The sequence below is a fragment of the Oncorhynchus clarkii genome, chromosome 14, assembly GCF_045791955.1.
Source record: "Oncorhynchus clarkii lewisi isolate Uvic-CL-2024 chromosome 14, UVic_Ocla_1.0, whole genome shotgun sequence".
NCBI lineage: Eukaryota > Metazoa > Chordata > Actinopteri > Salmoniformes > Salmonidae > Oncorhynchus > Oncorhynchus clarkii.
In genome coordinates, this window is record NC_092160.1 from 2,815,302 (window position 1) to 2,831,802 (window position 16,501).

Here is a 16,501-nt window from a genome sequence, read left to right on the forward strand (position 1 = left end):
TACAGGAGATCACACACCTATGGGGATAGCATCCACATTTACTAGGGGTTCCTAATGTTTCGGAAATAACGTGAGTAGGGCTCGTTAAATAATGATCAAGGGGATGTTTTATTATAGGTTGTCGATGGGCGGGTGGGATGTTCAAATCAGCAAGCGAACCTGGGGAACGTATGATGCAGCAAATTAATTGCGACTATGTTGTTATGCTCAGCGATAGATGCAGTATTACTATGCAATGATATTATTAGAATTAATATATATATATATTTGTGATTTGGCGCAGCATTGTGTCATTGATTAATTATGGAAGAGCGCCTGTTTTAGTCAGGATGATGGAGCGTATCATACACTCAAGTGCATTCTCGGTCAAGTTCCGACTCAGACTAGACTCAGCACGAATATCTGGTTTTGTCACATTTGTCATTGTCAAAATTCCATCATATGTGTGCGTGTCGTAGCTAAACTAGCGCATTTACAAAGCCAAGGGCAGATGTGCCATCATGGGCAACGAGGCCGCCCAAAACTTGTAAAAGATCGAGTGCACTGCGGGATGGTCATGGTCACTCTGTTCTGGGTCTTCAAGGCTACTGTTGCAGTCATGGGCCAACGCCGCTCACGTCACAATTTATTAACGGACTTCACTATTTATGTTTAAAAGGATAGTACAAAAGTTGAACTTGAACATTCCTAAATGCTGTCTGACAAAGGATGCACTATAATCAGTGTATAAAGGTGTTCTTACTAAATAATAGTGATTAAAGTCTTTACAAAATCTAAACAAACTTGAAGTTAACTACAGTGTTTCCATAACAAAGTGTGGAAAGATGTATCCATTGATCCATTGATCAAAATTCTTCATGATTTTTTCAAGGGCTCACCTTCTGTCACCCACCTAACCAACATGCTAGTTGGTGGCTATTGCCTAATAACTGTCTTGATTGTCCATTGCCGGTCTTTAGTTTATAGTGAATTATGTAAGCATGTAGCTGTAGTGTTTTTTGTAATAGGATTAGTAACAGCAGGTCAGGTAGTCATCACTGAGCTCAAGGTCACTTGTGTAGCCCTAGACTTGAACTTGAACTGAGACAATTTATGTTGATGATGCAAGTAATGCAAATATGCCCCTAAACACTTACCCTCCCCAAAAACATTTACTGCACAGCTGTGCATTCTTCACAGTTTAAGTTATAGTAAAGGTTATCTGAAAATAAGTTGATATTCAAAAGGTCATGTATGTCACTGAAGGAGTCAGAATGTGGAAACAGTCAGCCATGGTGAGTAGAAGTCGGGTATATTTGATATGATACTAATCTATGAAATTCAAATGGCCAATTTGTAGCTAGTTTGAAATGATATGAATCTTTAGGAAATAAAAGGGGAAAACAGCAGGCATCACAAATAAACAAAAGCTTGCATCACAAATAAACAACAGCATGCATCACAAATAAAAATCGTTGGCTCAATTGAATCACATTTTTTTATGCTATTCTTAAAAATGCTGTTTGCAGTGTTGTTAGTGCAGAGCTTGCTGTCAGTGACAGGGAAAAACACAGTATGTTGCTGCAGTGTCATCAATGTGTGTGTTCCTGATGGAGTGCATTATATTGCTGAGTCACCTCAAGATTATCTGTGCTTATGCTGATGCAGAGATATTCTGCCCCATATTTCAGTTTGCTCGTGTCCTTTCCTGTCATTTTTTGCTGCAAATTCAATGTTTACTGCAAATTACCTCATTGTAATTCAACAGATTTACTGAGAATCTATAATCAATTGATGTAAGTCTGACAGAACATGTCAGCTGTATACAGGACTGGTCCTCTTGTGACTGTGGCACTAGACTAGTGACAGCCTTATCAGTAAGTGGCATGATTTAGAGGGACAGATAGACTGTACATTTCACAGAAACATTAGTTGCCATACATTTCCAATTCCACCCACATATTGTAAAAATGTCAGGCTGGTGAGAGTAGGCAGAAGGGAATGTACTTTTTTTCTTTAGAGGGACATAATAATTCTACTGCTGCTGGGGAACTGCAATGAAGTATATGTCTGAACTGCTGGAGTGATGGGCTTTAGGTGGTTGTGTCTAGGCCCTCTGTAATAAAAAATATGGACCAAAATATTGACCAACTTCCTCTGTAAGCAGAAGCTCCAAACTTTAATTCACAACTTTAAAAATAACATTGTAGTACAAACATTGAGTTATTTTGCTGGCCAGGTTTACAACCTATCAAGTACCATACAACGGAATTTGAATTAATGAGTCACCGATGAATACCTCACTCCATGGCCTGTGGAATTTAGCACAGTGTGTCTGTGTGTGTTGGTTAAGATGCCCAGTGAAAAAACAGAGGGTGTGTACCCACTGGCCCAGCTCTGCCTGCTGAGATAGATAAAGTTGGCTTTAGCCAGCGGTACGCACGGAAGCTGAGGGTGGGGGGGTATCTATTCCACACAGGAGGCTCAGATGGCCAGACAAGACCACGCACGCAGGCCCATCAATGCTGCTGAATGGATCAACAGTTGACGTCTGTTAAGTGTGGTGGGGGACCCCCTTCAAGGTTTCATCACTGACTCTACAGTACAGTACATATGTATGTGCCCATTGCCTATTTAGGACTACGGTACAGATAGAGGGTGAGTGAAGACTGCTGAGAGATGACGGACCTGGAGGCATCGACAGTGGGTGAACCCCCTCCTCCATACATGATCTTCCTCCTGGTTTTCTTCTTCTTCATCACGGGCCTCCTGGGTTTCCTGGTCTGCCACCTTCTGAAGAAGAAGGGCTACCGCTGCAGGACAGGGGAGGAAGAAGATGAAGATGAGGAGGAGTGTGAGCAGAAACTGGGACCAGACAAGAATGGTAAGTATCTACCAGGGAAAACAAGGATCTGTCAGAAATAGTTTTATATATTGGCTTTGATCTATCCATTGATGTCAGTATCGGGGATATGGCTTGAAGAAGTTAACAAGCGTCCACTATTGATTTTTGAGGCAGATACATATGGTATGTGTGACTTTTTTCAGAGGTGTCGGTTTTTATCCAAAGGGCCTTGGCCCTTTCCTAAACAGGAAACAGAGGAACTCTGTTGTACTATTTAGTTTAAGAGGATGTTATTCAGCTTGAATATAATTAATTCCTATGTCAACATTGGATACTCACAAAGAAGTCATATTTTCCATATTAAATGAAGCCGGCCAATCAGTGGATGCTTTAGTTGAAATAAACTACCTTAAAGGAGCTGTAGAATCGGTTGATTCACACAAACAGAAATAAGCTCCTTTTAAAAATGGTTAAAACAGGGTTAAGGTCGACAACATTGAGAATTTCCTTTAATAATCTCGAATGATGACGGAGCAAGCTTGGGGGCAAGCTACTTCGCCAGACAATCTTTCATGTATTACAGATGATGAAGAAGAGGACCATCAAGACACTGTTGAACAAATCCTGAAGTGCATCATTGAAAATGAAGGTAGTAACTCGAGAAACAACACAATAGACACTAGATTTTGTCAATACCTTAGGAATTACACTTTAAAATAAATGTGTATTTTTTTGTGTTCTGTTTTGCCTTCTAGCCAACATGGAAGCCTTCAAGGAGATGCTAGGAAAACAGGATATTTGTGAACATCATGATCCTACGTATGTATAGCTAATACCAACTTTTTTGATTTGGTTATGCTATCTATTAGTCATGTAAGTGGATTCACATTCACCTGGTCTTAAAAATATACTGAAAATAAGTACACTTAAAATGTGAACTGTTTTGATTCATAAAATGTAAGCATAGCTTGTTCAAACATTAAGCCTCCTTTAGATATAAAACATTGATTTACATGATGTTTAGTTCATCTGACTGGCATTACTCCATGGTTGTATTATCACCCTTGGTGAAAGTCTTTTAGTGTGCAGAGCTAAGGTAAACAAGCACCTTACTTCCTAAGATCACCAACTCTCTCAAGTAATACAGTCACAGTTCCTTTTAGCACTTAAACAAACCAGTCTTTATGTGGTACATAATACATATGGTTCAAATGTAGGTCTTCTGTACTCGGTGTACTATACTACAGGCTTTTCCCTCCTTCTTTAGGGTGTGGAGTTTTCAGAGAGGCCACAATAATGGGTGTACATTTCACTGTGCCTGTAGTAGTCAGACTGAGTCTGGATGAAGTGTATTGTGTGTAGCTTGAATTTATCCTGGGACCAGATGGTAGCTTTACAGTGGCGTGCCCAGCCCCTCTGTTCCTGTGTCCCTGTAGACAGCTGTGTATGCAGTCAGTGTCTCTTACCTTGGGCTGCCTGTCCCATAGGGCCACCTGGCTTATTGTTGCCCTGCTGCATCCGCAGCTCTATTATGGGGTCTGATCTTTACTGCTGTGTTCTGAAGCAAAACACAAATAGCCTCTCAACATATTATGCTACAACTGTATGCCAACGAAGTGTTGCTCACATTCATATAAAGCATTTGAGGAAGATACAGAACAAGAGAAAACATGTATTCTACTACTACCCTCATCCATATAAATAAACAGTGGTGTAAAGTACTTAAGTAAAAACACTAAGGTACTACTAAAGTAGTTTTTGGGGGTATCTGTACTTTACTATTTATATTTTTTGACAACTTTTACTTTACTACATTCCTAAAGAAAATAATTTACTTTTTACATTTGAGACTTTTACTCAAGTAGTATTTTACTGGATGACTTCTACGTGAGTTATTTTCTATTAAGGTATCTTTACTTTTAATCAAGTATGACAATTGGATACTTTTTCCACCACTGCATATAAAGCATTCTAGGTTGAGATAATCGAGGGCATTTGAGAGAAACTCCGACCCAGTGATGTGCTGTGGTAATATAGCTGTGATGTGCTACTAGCGTACTAGAGAAAGGAAAACTGATTTATGCTTTTTAATTAAATCCAGATTCTTACTTGGCACCCCTAGGTTGAGTGTTTTAGTGTTCCTGCCTGTTTGCCAAGCTAGTGCTCAGACTGATAGCAGCCTACAGGGCTGTGGCATTCGTTGGCCACCCATTCGTATTCTTCCCACACTCTCCTCTCTTAGCCAGCTTCAGCACAGCTACAGACACCTCCCCAGGGACGCTGTAGTCCTGATGGGAGGGAGGTCACGGACAGAGGCGGTCAGCGTCGGGAACCAAGGGACTAATAGATCACACTAGAGATTCATATTTCACAGACAGATTCCAATTAATATGCTATAAACCGGCAGCTGCTTCTTGGAAAAGTGTATTTGTCTTTGGATGTTTTTGCTTAGTCAGGCTTCTATGGTTCAGTGTGTTTAAATGGAAAATACATATGACAGAGTGATTCCTTCTTTGTCTTTCCGAAAGGTTACTGCGCAAAGAGAGCCTGGGGGGTATTCCACCTCATCACCACACCGTGCACTCTGGAGCCCAGCTTGACCACAAGTCCTGCACGCTCTGTGTGCAAGGGCGCTCCAAGAAGGCCCGACGCCGGAGCCGTGTACCTCGGACCATTAAGCCGAGAACGCCGGGAGAGAGGAGAGAGTCCACTGTGTTCGCTGTGGGAAGGTGAGTCACACTGGACTGCTCACTAATATTTGACAACACAATACATTCATATTTATTTATTTACACTCTTAGAAAAAGTGCTCCAATAGGGTTATTCGGCTGTCCTTATAGGAGAACCCTGTCTGGTTCCAGGTAGAACCCCTTTGGTTTCCATGTAGAACCCTCTGTGGAAAGGTTTCTACATGGAATCCAAAAGAGTTGTACCTGGAACCTAAAGGGTTCTAGCTGGAACCAAAAAGGTTTCCTCAAAGGGTTCTCCTATGGAGACAGCCAAAAAAACATTTTAGGTTGAAGATAGCACCCTTTTGGTTCCAGGTAGAACTCTTTTGCGTTCCAAGTAGAACCCCTTCCACAGAGGAGTGTAGAGTGTAGCCAAGTAAGAGTGTAGCCAAGTATACTTAAGTACACTGCTCAAAAAAATAAAGAGAACACTTAAACAACACAATGTAACTCCAAGTCAATCACACTTCTGTGAAATCAAACTGTCCACTTAGGAAGCAACACTGATTGACAATAAATTGCACATGCTGTTGTGCAAATGGAATAGACAACAGGTGGAAATTATAGGCAATTAGCAAGACACCCCCAATAAAGGAGTAGTTCTTCAGGTGGTAACCACAGACCACTTCTCAGTTCCTATGCTTCCTGGCTGATGTTTTGGTCACTTTTGAATGCTGGCGGTGCTTTCACTCTAGTGGTAGCATGAGACGGAGTCTACAACCCATACAAGTGGCTCAGGTAGTGCAGCTCATCCAGGATGGCACATCAATGCGAGATGTGGCAAGAAGGTTTGCTGTGTCTGTCAGCGTAGTGTCCAGAGCATGGAGGCGCTACCAGGAGACAGGCCAGTACATCAGGAGACGTGGAGGAGGTCGTAGGAGGGCAACAACCCAGCAGCAGGACCACTACCTCCGCCTTTGTGCAAGGAGGAGCAGGAGGAGCACTGCCAGAGCCCTGCAAAATGACCTCCAGCAGGCCACAAATGTGCATGTGTCTGCTCAAACGGTCAGAAACAGACTCCATGAGGGTGGTATGATTGCCCGACGTCCACAGGTGGGGGTTGTGCTTACAGCCCAACACCGTACAGGACGTTTGGCATTTGCCAGAGAACACCAAGATTGGCAAATTCGCCACTGGCGCCCTGTGCTCTTCACAGATGAAAGCAGGTTCACACTGAGCACATGTGACAGACGTGACAGTCTGGAGACGCCATGGAGAACATTCTGCTGCCTGCAACATCCTCCATCCAGCATGACCGGTTTGGCGGTGGGTCAGTCATGGTGTGGGGTGGCATTTCTTTGGGGGGGCCGCACAGCCCTCCATGTGCTCGCCAGAGGTAGCCTGACTGCCATTAGGTACCGAGATGAGATCCTCAGACCCCTTGTGAGACCATATGCTGGTGCGGTTGGCCCTGGGTTCCTCCTAATGCAAGACAATGCTAGACCTCATGTGGCTGGAGTGTGTCAGCAGTTCCTGCAAGAGGAAGGCATTGATGCTATGGACTGGCCCGCCCGTTCCCCAGACCTGAATCCAATTGAGCACATCTGGGACATCATGTCTCGCTCCATCCACCAACGCCACGTTGCACCACAGACTGTCCAGGAGTTGGTGGATGCTTTAGTCCAGGTCTGGGAGGAGATCCCTCAGGAGACCATCCGCCACCTCATCAGGAGCATGCCCAGGCATTGTAGGAAGGTGATACAGGCACGTGGATGCCACACACACTACTGAGCCTCATTTTGACTTGTTTTAAGGACATTACATCAAAGTTAGATCAGCCTGTAGTGTGGTTTTCCACTTTAATTTTGAGTGTGACTCCAAATCCAGACCTCCATGGGTTGATAAATTTGATTTCCATTGATAATTTGTGTGATTTTGTTGTCAGCACATTCAACTATGTAAAGAAAAAAGTATTTAAGAATATTTCATTCATTCAGATCTAGGATGTGTTATTTTAGTGTTCCCTTTATTTTTTTGAGCAGTGTATAAATAATGTAAAATTACTTATGTTAAGCAAACCAGACAGCCTCATTTTCTTGTTCTTTTAATTTACGGATAGCTAGGGGCACGCTCCAACACTAAAATATAATTTACAAACAAAGCATGTGCTTAGTGAGTCCACCAGATCAGAAACAGTAGGGATGACCAGGGATGTTCTCTTGATAGGTGTGTGATTTAGGCAATTCTTCTGTCCTGCTAAGCGTTTAAATTGCTTTTAGGTGTCAGGGAAAATGTATGGAGTAAAAACTACATTTTACTTTAGGAATGTAGTGAAGTAAAAGTAGTCAGAAATATAAATAGTAAAGTACAGATACCCCAAAAAACGACTTAAGTAGTACTTTCAAGTACTTTTACTTTAGTACTTTACACCACTGAAACTACTTTCATATATACTTCCATTTTTTTTAAACAGCTACCAGGCTATCTTCAGATGAGTCTTGTGAGCATATTAGAGCAAAACAACCGACATGTACAATATATACACAAAAGTATGTGGACACCCCTTCAAATGAGTGAATTTAACTATTTCAGCCACACCCGCTGCTGACAGGTGTATAAAATTGAGCACACAGCAATGCAATCTCCATAGACAAACACTGACATTAGAATGACCTTAAGGAAGAGCTCACTGACTTTCAACGTGGCACCGCCACAGGATGCCACCTTTCCAACAAGTAAATTCATCAGATTTCTGCCCTGCTAAAGCTGCCCCGGTCAACTGTAAGTGCTGTTATAGTGAAGTGAAAACGTCTAGGATCAACAACGGCTCAGCCGCAAAGTGGTAGGCCACACAAACTCACAGAACGGGACCGCCAAGTGCTATTGCGCTTAAATAAGTTAAATAGAGTGTAAAAATCATCTGTCCTCGGTTGCAACACTCACTACCGAGTTCCAAACGGCCTCTTGAACAGTGGTGGGAAAAGTATCCAATTGTCATACTTGAGTAAAAGTAAAGGTACCTAAATAGAAAATGACTCAAGTAAAAGTGAAAGTCATCGAGTAAAATACTACTTGAGTAAAAGTCTAAAAGTATTTTGTTTTGAATGTATTTAAATATCAAAAGTAAATGTAATTGCTATAATATACTTAAGTATCAAAAGTAAAAGTATAACTCATTTCAAATTCGTTATATTACGCAAACCAGACTGCACCATTAAGAAAAGTATTACGAATAGCCAGGGTCATACTCCAGCACTCAGTGCATTTGGAAAGTATTCAGACCCTTTGACTTTTTCCCCCATTTTGTTATGTTACAGCCTTATTTAAAAATTTCTTAAATTGTTTTTTCCTCATAAATCTACACACAATACCCCATAATGACAAAGCAAAAAAGTTTGAAGTTTTTGCAAATGTATAAAAAAAACTGAAATATAAAATGTACATAAGTATTCAGACCCTTTACTTAGTACTTTGTTGAAGCACCTTTGCCAGCAATTACAACCTCAAGTCTTCTTGGGTATGACGCTACAAGCTTGGCAAACCTGTATTTGGGGAGTTTCTCCCATTCTTCTCTGCAGATCCTCTCAAGCTTTGTCAGGATGGATGGGAAGTGTCGCTGCACAGCTAATTTCAGGTCTCTTGTCGTGGAAATTTCCTCTATTTACCAAATCATGAGAGCAAACCACACACACGTCAGAGTTAGTTATCACAAAGTCAATTTTTAATTATATGAGCTCTATCACAACCCTGTGACTCTCAGATCAATTCAGTGTCTATCAATGAATTCTCTGAGAGTCCCTTCCACATTTCAACTTAGTTCCTTTATAGCAAAGACACACACAGGATAAGACAGCATCGGCATAATTCATCGTTCAGCTTTGTCTCCTAAAACATGTTCTTTTCTCAAACTCAGAACCATAAACCAATCCTCCATATCAACAGGCATATATCAAATCCATCCTATCTTGACAAGATCACAGAGACACACTGACTGGCACACAGACATTGTGGAGCCAAGAGATACGCGCTTGACCTCTCCCCTCTCTCCGGCCCAAACAACTTAGTCTTGACATAGAACAGATACTGCAACCCCGCCTCAGTATTATACAAAAATAACATTCTGATGAGAAGTAACTTACAAACATATGATGAATATAAAACATCTTACCTATGTTACCAACCAATTCTGATTATTCCCCGACACTCTCCAGAGATGTTTGATCGGGTTCAAGTCCGGGCTCTGGCTGGGCCACACTCTGGCCACTCAAGGGCTTTTAGAGACTCAAGGGCTTTTTGTTCCGAAGCCACTACTGCGTTGTCTTGGCTGTGTGCATAAGGTTGTTGTCCTGTTGGAAGGTGAACCTTTGCCCCAGTCTGAGGTCATGAGTGCTCTGGGGCAGGTTTTCATCAAGGATCTCTCAGTACTTTGCTCTGTTCATCTTTCCCTCGATCCTGTTCCCCACAGCATGATGCTGTCACCACCATGCTTCACCTTAGGGATGGTGCCAGGTTTCCTCCAGATGTGACACTTGGCATTCAGGCCAAAGAGTTCAATCTTAGTTTCATCAAACCAGAGAAACTTGTTTCTCATGGTCTGGGAGTCCTTTAGGTGCCTTTTGGCAAATTCCAAGTGGGCTGCCATGCGCCTGTTAATGAGGAGTGGTTTTCGTCTGACCATACTACCATACATGTCTGATTGGTGGAGTGGTGTAGAGATGATTATCCTTCTGGAAAGTTCTCCCATCTCCACAGAGGAACTCTGGAGCTCTGTTAGAGTCAGGTTATTGGTCACCTCCCTGACCAAGGCCCTTCTCCCCCGAATACTTAGTTTGGCCGGGCAGCCAGCTCTTAGAAAAGTCTCTGGTTCCAAACGTCTTCCATTTATGAATGATGTAGGCCACTCTGTTCTTGGGGACCTTCAATGCTACAGACATCATTTGGTACCCTTCCCCAGATCTGTGCCTAAAAACAATCCTGTTTCGGAGCTCTACGGACAATTCCTTTGACCTCATTGCTTGGTTTTTGCTCTAACATACACTGTCAACTTTGGGACCATATATAGACAGGTGTGTGCCTTTCCAAATCATGTCCAATCAATTGAATTTACCACAGGTGCACTCCAATCAAGTTGTAAAAACATCTCAAGGAGGATCAATGAAAACAGGATTCACCTAAGCTCTAGTTTGAGTCTCATAGCAAAACGGTCTTATATAAATAAGGTATTTCTGTTTAAAAATGTTAATACATTTGCAACAATTTCTAAAAACCTTTTGCTTTGTCATTATGAGGTACCATGTGTACATTGATGAGGAAAAACATGTATTTAATACATTTTAGAATAATGCTGTAATGTAACAAAATATGGAAAAAGGGAAGGGGTCTGAATACTTTCCGAATGCACTGTAATTGACAAACAAATCATTTGTGTTTAGTGAGTCCATCAGATCAGAGGCAGTAGAGATGACCAGGGATATTCTCTTGATAAGTGTGTGAATTGGACCATTTTCCTGTCCTGCTAAGCTTTCAAATTGTAACTAGTACTTTTGGGTGTCAGGGAAAATGTATGAAGTAAAAAGTACATTCTTTTCCTTAGGAATGTAGTGAAGTAAAAGTTGTCAAAAATATAAATAGTAAAGTAAAGTACAGATACCCCCAAAAAACTACTTAAGTAGTACTTTAAAGTAATTTTACTTAAGTACTTTAGACCACTGCTCTGGAAGCAACGTCAGCACAATAACTGTTCATCGGGAGCTTCAGGAAATTGTTTTCCATGGCCTAGCAGCCGGACACAAGCCTAAGATCACCATGTGCAATGCCAAGCATCGGCTGGAGTGGTGTAGAGCTCGCCGTAAAATTTGTAAAGGAATAATGGTCTGGGGCTTAGATCCAGTGAAGGGAAATCTTAACGCTACAGCATAAAATGACATTCTAGATGATTCTGTGCTTCCAACTTTGTGGCAACAGTTTGGGGAAGGCCCTTTCCTGTTTCAGCATGACAATGCCCCCGTGTACAAAGCGAGGTCCATCCAAAACTGGTTTGTCGAGATTGGTGTGGAAGAACTTGACTAGTCTACACAGAGGCCTGACCTCAACCCCATCAAACACCTTTGGGATTAATTGGAATGCCGACTGCAAGCCAGGCCTAAGTCGCCCAACATCAGTGCCCGACCTCACCAATGCTCTTGTGGCTGAATGGAAGCAAGTCCCTGTAGCAATGTTACTACATCTCATGGAAAGCCTTCCCAGAAGAGTGGAGGCTGTTATAGCAGCAAAGGGGGACCAACTCCATATTTTGGAATGAGATGTTAGACTAGCAGGACCAGGTGTCCACATACTTTTGGTCATGTAGTGTGCGTGTTCTAAAATACTTTCCGGGATGTGTCCTGGTCTGACAGACACCGATCTGCCACCTTCCACCGCAGATGCTGATATCTCTAGCTTAAACTGACAGATTTTGATGTTTTTGTTTTTATTGTGCTCATTCGACTCTAGGGGGTTTAGGATTTAGGATTATGAGGATTCAGAGGCCTTTGTGTTTGTGTTTAAGTACTTTACATGAGTACAGTTATGCTATGTAATGTCCTTATCGTAGTGATGTACTTAATAGAGGTCCGTGTACCTACAGGTTCCGAGTCACCCACATGGACAAAAAGGATCAGGGGTCTGGCGACCAGTTAGACCAATCGGAGGCTCTGGATAGTGAGAAGGGGGATGAGGACGACCCCCAGAGGAAGGAGGGGTACAACCTGCGGAGCATGTTCAAAGACGTCAAAACGGACAGCACCAACGGTGTGGTTCCCATCGTGGCCAAGCGGAAGAAGAGTCTGGTTCTGTTCTCCCCACGCAGAGGTAGTGATCCAGTGGGGGCCAAAGTGCCACTGAGCCAGCCCATGGTAGAAGAGGAACCCCTCTTCGCTGCTCCAGTGCAGACCTCCAGCCCTGTGAAGATCCTGTCGTCCCAGCCCAGCCTGGACTCTGGTGCACCTGACGACACTGAGATGGCTCCTGTTAAAATGTACCCTACTAGGGTCACTTTTGTAGTGTCCCCCACAGAGAGTCCCGTACCAGTCTCTCCCAACGCGAGTCCAAGAGGCGTCTCCCCTCTAACACCCCCAATGCAAGATTCCCCCACCACCACCCCAGTACAAGTCACCCCCATGACCCCTGAGATATTACCCCTTACCCAAGGCTCATATAATAACCCTAGTCTTAGCGCCTTAAATGTCTCTCTTACCCCTACCCCTGTACAAGCCTCTCCAACCTCTAACCTCTTGAATGTCTCACCTGACCTGTCCTCCAGAAATGTGTCCCCCTCCCCTACTCATTTAAATGTTTCTCCTACCCCTTTCCCCATACAAGTCTCCCCTGGCCAGTCGTCCAGAAAAGTGTTTCCTTCCTCTAGCCCGTTAAATGTCTCTCCTGCCCCTACCCCCTTAATGGTGTCCCCCACCACTCTACCCCGTAGCATTCTAAAGAATACTACTACTTTTGTCAAGGTGGACGAAACCTCACCCACCACGAAAGGGCCAGAGGACAAGTTTGAGAGCCTTGCTACTGTCAGGGCCGACAAAGTTTCTCCCACTGCTGTTCCTGTGAAAGTCTGCCCCACTGTGGACCCCATGAAAGTCTCCCCCACCTCAACCTCCGTCAAGATCTCCCCCACCAGCGGAGGCCCTTTAGAGGACAAGCTGGAGGTGGGGAGTGTTACCATAGTCAAAGCCAGCCCGGACAGTCAGATGGAGTTCTATGTGGTGCGTACGGCTGAGTTAATGAAGGAGGAGGAAGAGGAGGACCCTGCTGTGGCTCAGAGCCCCCCAGAGAAAGGGAAGGATGATGAGGTGGAGATGGAGGACATAAAGGACTGTCGGGTCAGCCAGGAGGAGGGTGTGTCTCTGGAGGAGAAGAGATCAGTGCACAGTCAGCACAAGTGGTGAAAGAGAGAGAGAGAAAGAGAGATAGAGAGAGGACACGCTGGGATGGGGGAGGGGGAAAGACTGGCCACACCCAACTGTGACAAACGGATATATTGCAATACTACGGAGGTAAACCGAACCAGGCCATGCCAAAACTGAACTATACCAGACTGAGACTGGCTGTCTGGAACCAACTAGACCTTGACGGCGGGGGCGTACCAGCAAGGCTGTGATTTATTCATTGATATAGACAAGTTGTGGTTAGCTAAGCACTGGCACCTTATATCCAGATGTATTGATCTTAAAGGCTTGCATAATGTGGCTAACAGCACTGCTACAGTACTACTTCTATTATCAACAGACAGTGCAAGCCCAGGCCTCCATCTACAAGTGCACTTTTTTTGAAAACACTGCTCACAGACTGATTTTACAACAATCAACTTTAACCCCAACAACAATCAACTACACCACAGTGTAAATCGACCAACAGCAAATAACGGGTAATATCTGTGTATTCTAATTTATTGTCAGTCCGATCTCTAACTCTTCTACATCAGCGGGGGCTGCTGAGGGGAGGACGGCTCATAGTAATGGATGGAACGGAATAAATGGAATGATATCAAACGTGGTTTCCATGTGTTTTATAACATTCCATGTACTCCATTCCAGCCATTATTATGAGCCGACCTCCCCTCAGTAGCCTCCACTGTTCTATAGAGTTGAAGTCGGAAGTTTACATACACCTTAGCCAAATACATTTAAACTCAGTTTTTCACATTTCCCTGACATTTAATCCTAGTAAAAATTCCATGTCTTAGATTAGTTAGGATCTCCACTTTATTTTAAGAATGTGAAATGTCTAATAATAGAATAGAATAGAATAATAGAATAGAATAATAGTAGAGAGAATGATTTATTTCAGCTTTTATTTATTTCATCACATTCCCAGTGGGTCAGAAGTTTACATACACTCAATTAGTATTTGGTAGCATTGCCTTTAAATTGTTTAACTTGGGTCAAAAGTTTTGGGTAGCCTTCCACAAGCTTCCCACAATAAGTTGGGTGAATTTTGGCCCGTTCCTTCTGACAGAGCTGGTGTAACTGAGTCAGGTTTGTAAGGCCTCCTTGCTCACACACGCTTTTTCAGTTCTGCCCACAAATTTTCTATGGGATTGAGGTCAGGGCTTTGTGAGGGCCACTCCAATACCTTGACTTTGTTGTTCTTAAACCATTTTGCCACAACTTTGGAAGTATGCTTGGGGCCATTGTCCATTTGGAAGACCCATTTGCGACCAAGCTCTAACTTCCCGAATGATGTCTGGAGATGTTGCTTCACCAGTCCCTCTTGCAGCAAAGCACGCCACAACATGATGCTGCCACCCCCGTGCTTCACGGTTGGGATGGTGTTCTTCGTCTTGCAAGCCTACCCATTTTTCCTCCAAACATAACAATGGTCATTATGGCCAAACAGTTATATTTTTGTTTCATCAGGCCAGAGGACATTTCTCCAAAAAGTAGGATCTTTGTCCCCATGTGCAGTTGCAAACCGTAGCCTGGATTTTTATGGCAGTTCGGAGCAGTGGCTTCTTCCTTGCTGAGTGGCCTTTCAGGTTATGTCGATATAGGACTCGTTTTTACTGTGGATATAGATACTTTTGTGCCGGTTTCCTCCAGCATCTTCACAAGGTCCTTTGCTGTTGTTCTGGGATTGATTTGCACTTCTCACACCAAAGTACGTTCATCTGTAGGAGACAGAATGCATCTCCTTCCTGAGCGGTATGACGGCTGCATGGTCCCATGGTATTTATACTTGCATACTATTGTTTGTACAGATTAACGTGGTACCTTCAGGCGTTTGGAAATTGCTCCCAAGGATGAACCAGACTTTTGGAGGTCAACATTTTTTGACTGATTTCTTTTAATTTTCCCATGATGTCAAGCAAAGAGGCACTGCGTTTGAAGGTAGGCCATGAAATACATCCACAGGTACACCTCCAATTGACTCAAATGATGTCAATTAGGCTATCAAAAGCTTCTAAAGCCATGACATCATTTTATGGAATTTTCCAAGCTGTTTAAAGGCACAGTCAACTTAGTGTATGTAAACTTCTGATCCACTGGAATTGTGATACAGTTAAATATAAGTGAAATAATCTGTCTGTAAACCATTTTTTGAAAGAAATGTTGTGTCATGCACAAAGTAGATGTCCTAACCGACTTGCCAAAACTATAGTTTGTTAACAAGAAATTTGTAGAGTGGTTGAAAAACAAGTTATAATGACTAAGTGTATGTAAACTTCCGACTTCAACTGTATATACCATACTATGGAATTAGAGCCAGAAACTGCCTATGAGTAACTCAAGGTTCCCTTTCAGTTGGTCACTCGGTATAACATACTATGAGGAGTCACCTGAAGAAAACTAAAAACACGCCCAACGGGCCAATAAATGCAAAGTTCGCCATCAGAAGCCCCAACTTTCCTAGCCATAACACCTGGGCTCGCATTCATTTCCTCAATTCTCCGTTCTTCAGCTCGCCTGAAGGAGAACTTGTCACTCGATTTACAAGCACACAAAGATTACTGGATTCGGCTCTGTACTCGTCCCCCAAGATGTTGCGAGTTTTGGGTCTTGGTATCGGTTTTTGTGTTAGCTAAAAGCTAATTACTTTCTGCTCTGCTTGTGTAGCTAATGCTTCGTTGCTTGAGTAGGTTTTGTGTTTGCAAAAAGCCAACTACCTCTGCTGTGCTTGTGTAGCAAGTGCTTCCTTGCTTAAGTAAGATGGTCAAAAAGGCTAACCTGCTGGATTTGAACCTCCGACCATGGCCTATGGCATATGATTTCACAATAAAATTGAAAGATGCTCACAAGTGCTGTCCTGTTTGCCTGGGGTGGAAACATACACTCAGGCTGCCTTGGCATGGACTAGTTCGTGTGACTGGTGTCACCGGCTGAATTTAGACTGAATTTAGACTCTATTGTATGTTGGCTTCTTAGATTGGGGTTACTGAAGAAGTCCCTTTCTTTAAAAAAAATTGTTTTAATAATGGCGGCCTGGGAGAGAGGGGCTGTTTTGTGGTTGGAATTGTTCCCCT

At 43.0% G+C, this 16,501-nt stretch overlaps 1 protein-coding gene across 3 annotated transcripts in view; it reads left to right on the top strand.

The window, feature by feature from the left end:
- Positions 1–16,501, top strand: part of LOC139366126 (coagulation factor V-like) — a 60,986-nt gene continuing 44,485 nt past the window's right edge. Inside the window, exons 1-6 of one of the 3 annotated variants that reach the window (XM_071103251.1) lie at positions 1–70; positions 2,618–2,863; positions 3,363–3,473; positions 3,580–3,643; positions 5,353–5,553; positions 12,119–13,906. In XM_071103251.1, coding sequence (XP_070959352.1) covers positions 2,659–2,863; positions 3,363–3,473; positions 3,580–3,643; positions 5,353–5,553; positions 12,119–13,427 — 1,890 coding nt within the window. In that variant the 5' untranslated portion in view covers positions 1–70; positions 2,618–2,658 and the 3' untranslated portion in view covers positions 13,428–13,906. Of the gene's footprint in view, positions 71–2,523; positions 2,864–3,362; positions 3,474–3,579; positions 3,644–5,352; positions 5,554–12,118; positions 13,907–16,501 lie in introns of those variants that run through there. The other 2 variants (XM_071103252.1, XM_071103253.1) reach the window with 2 other exon arrangements.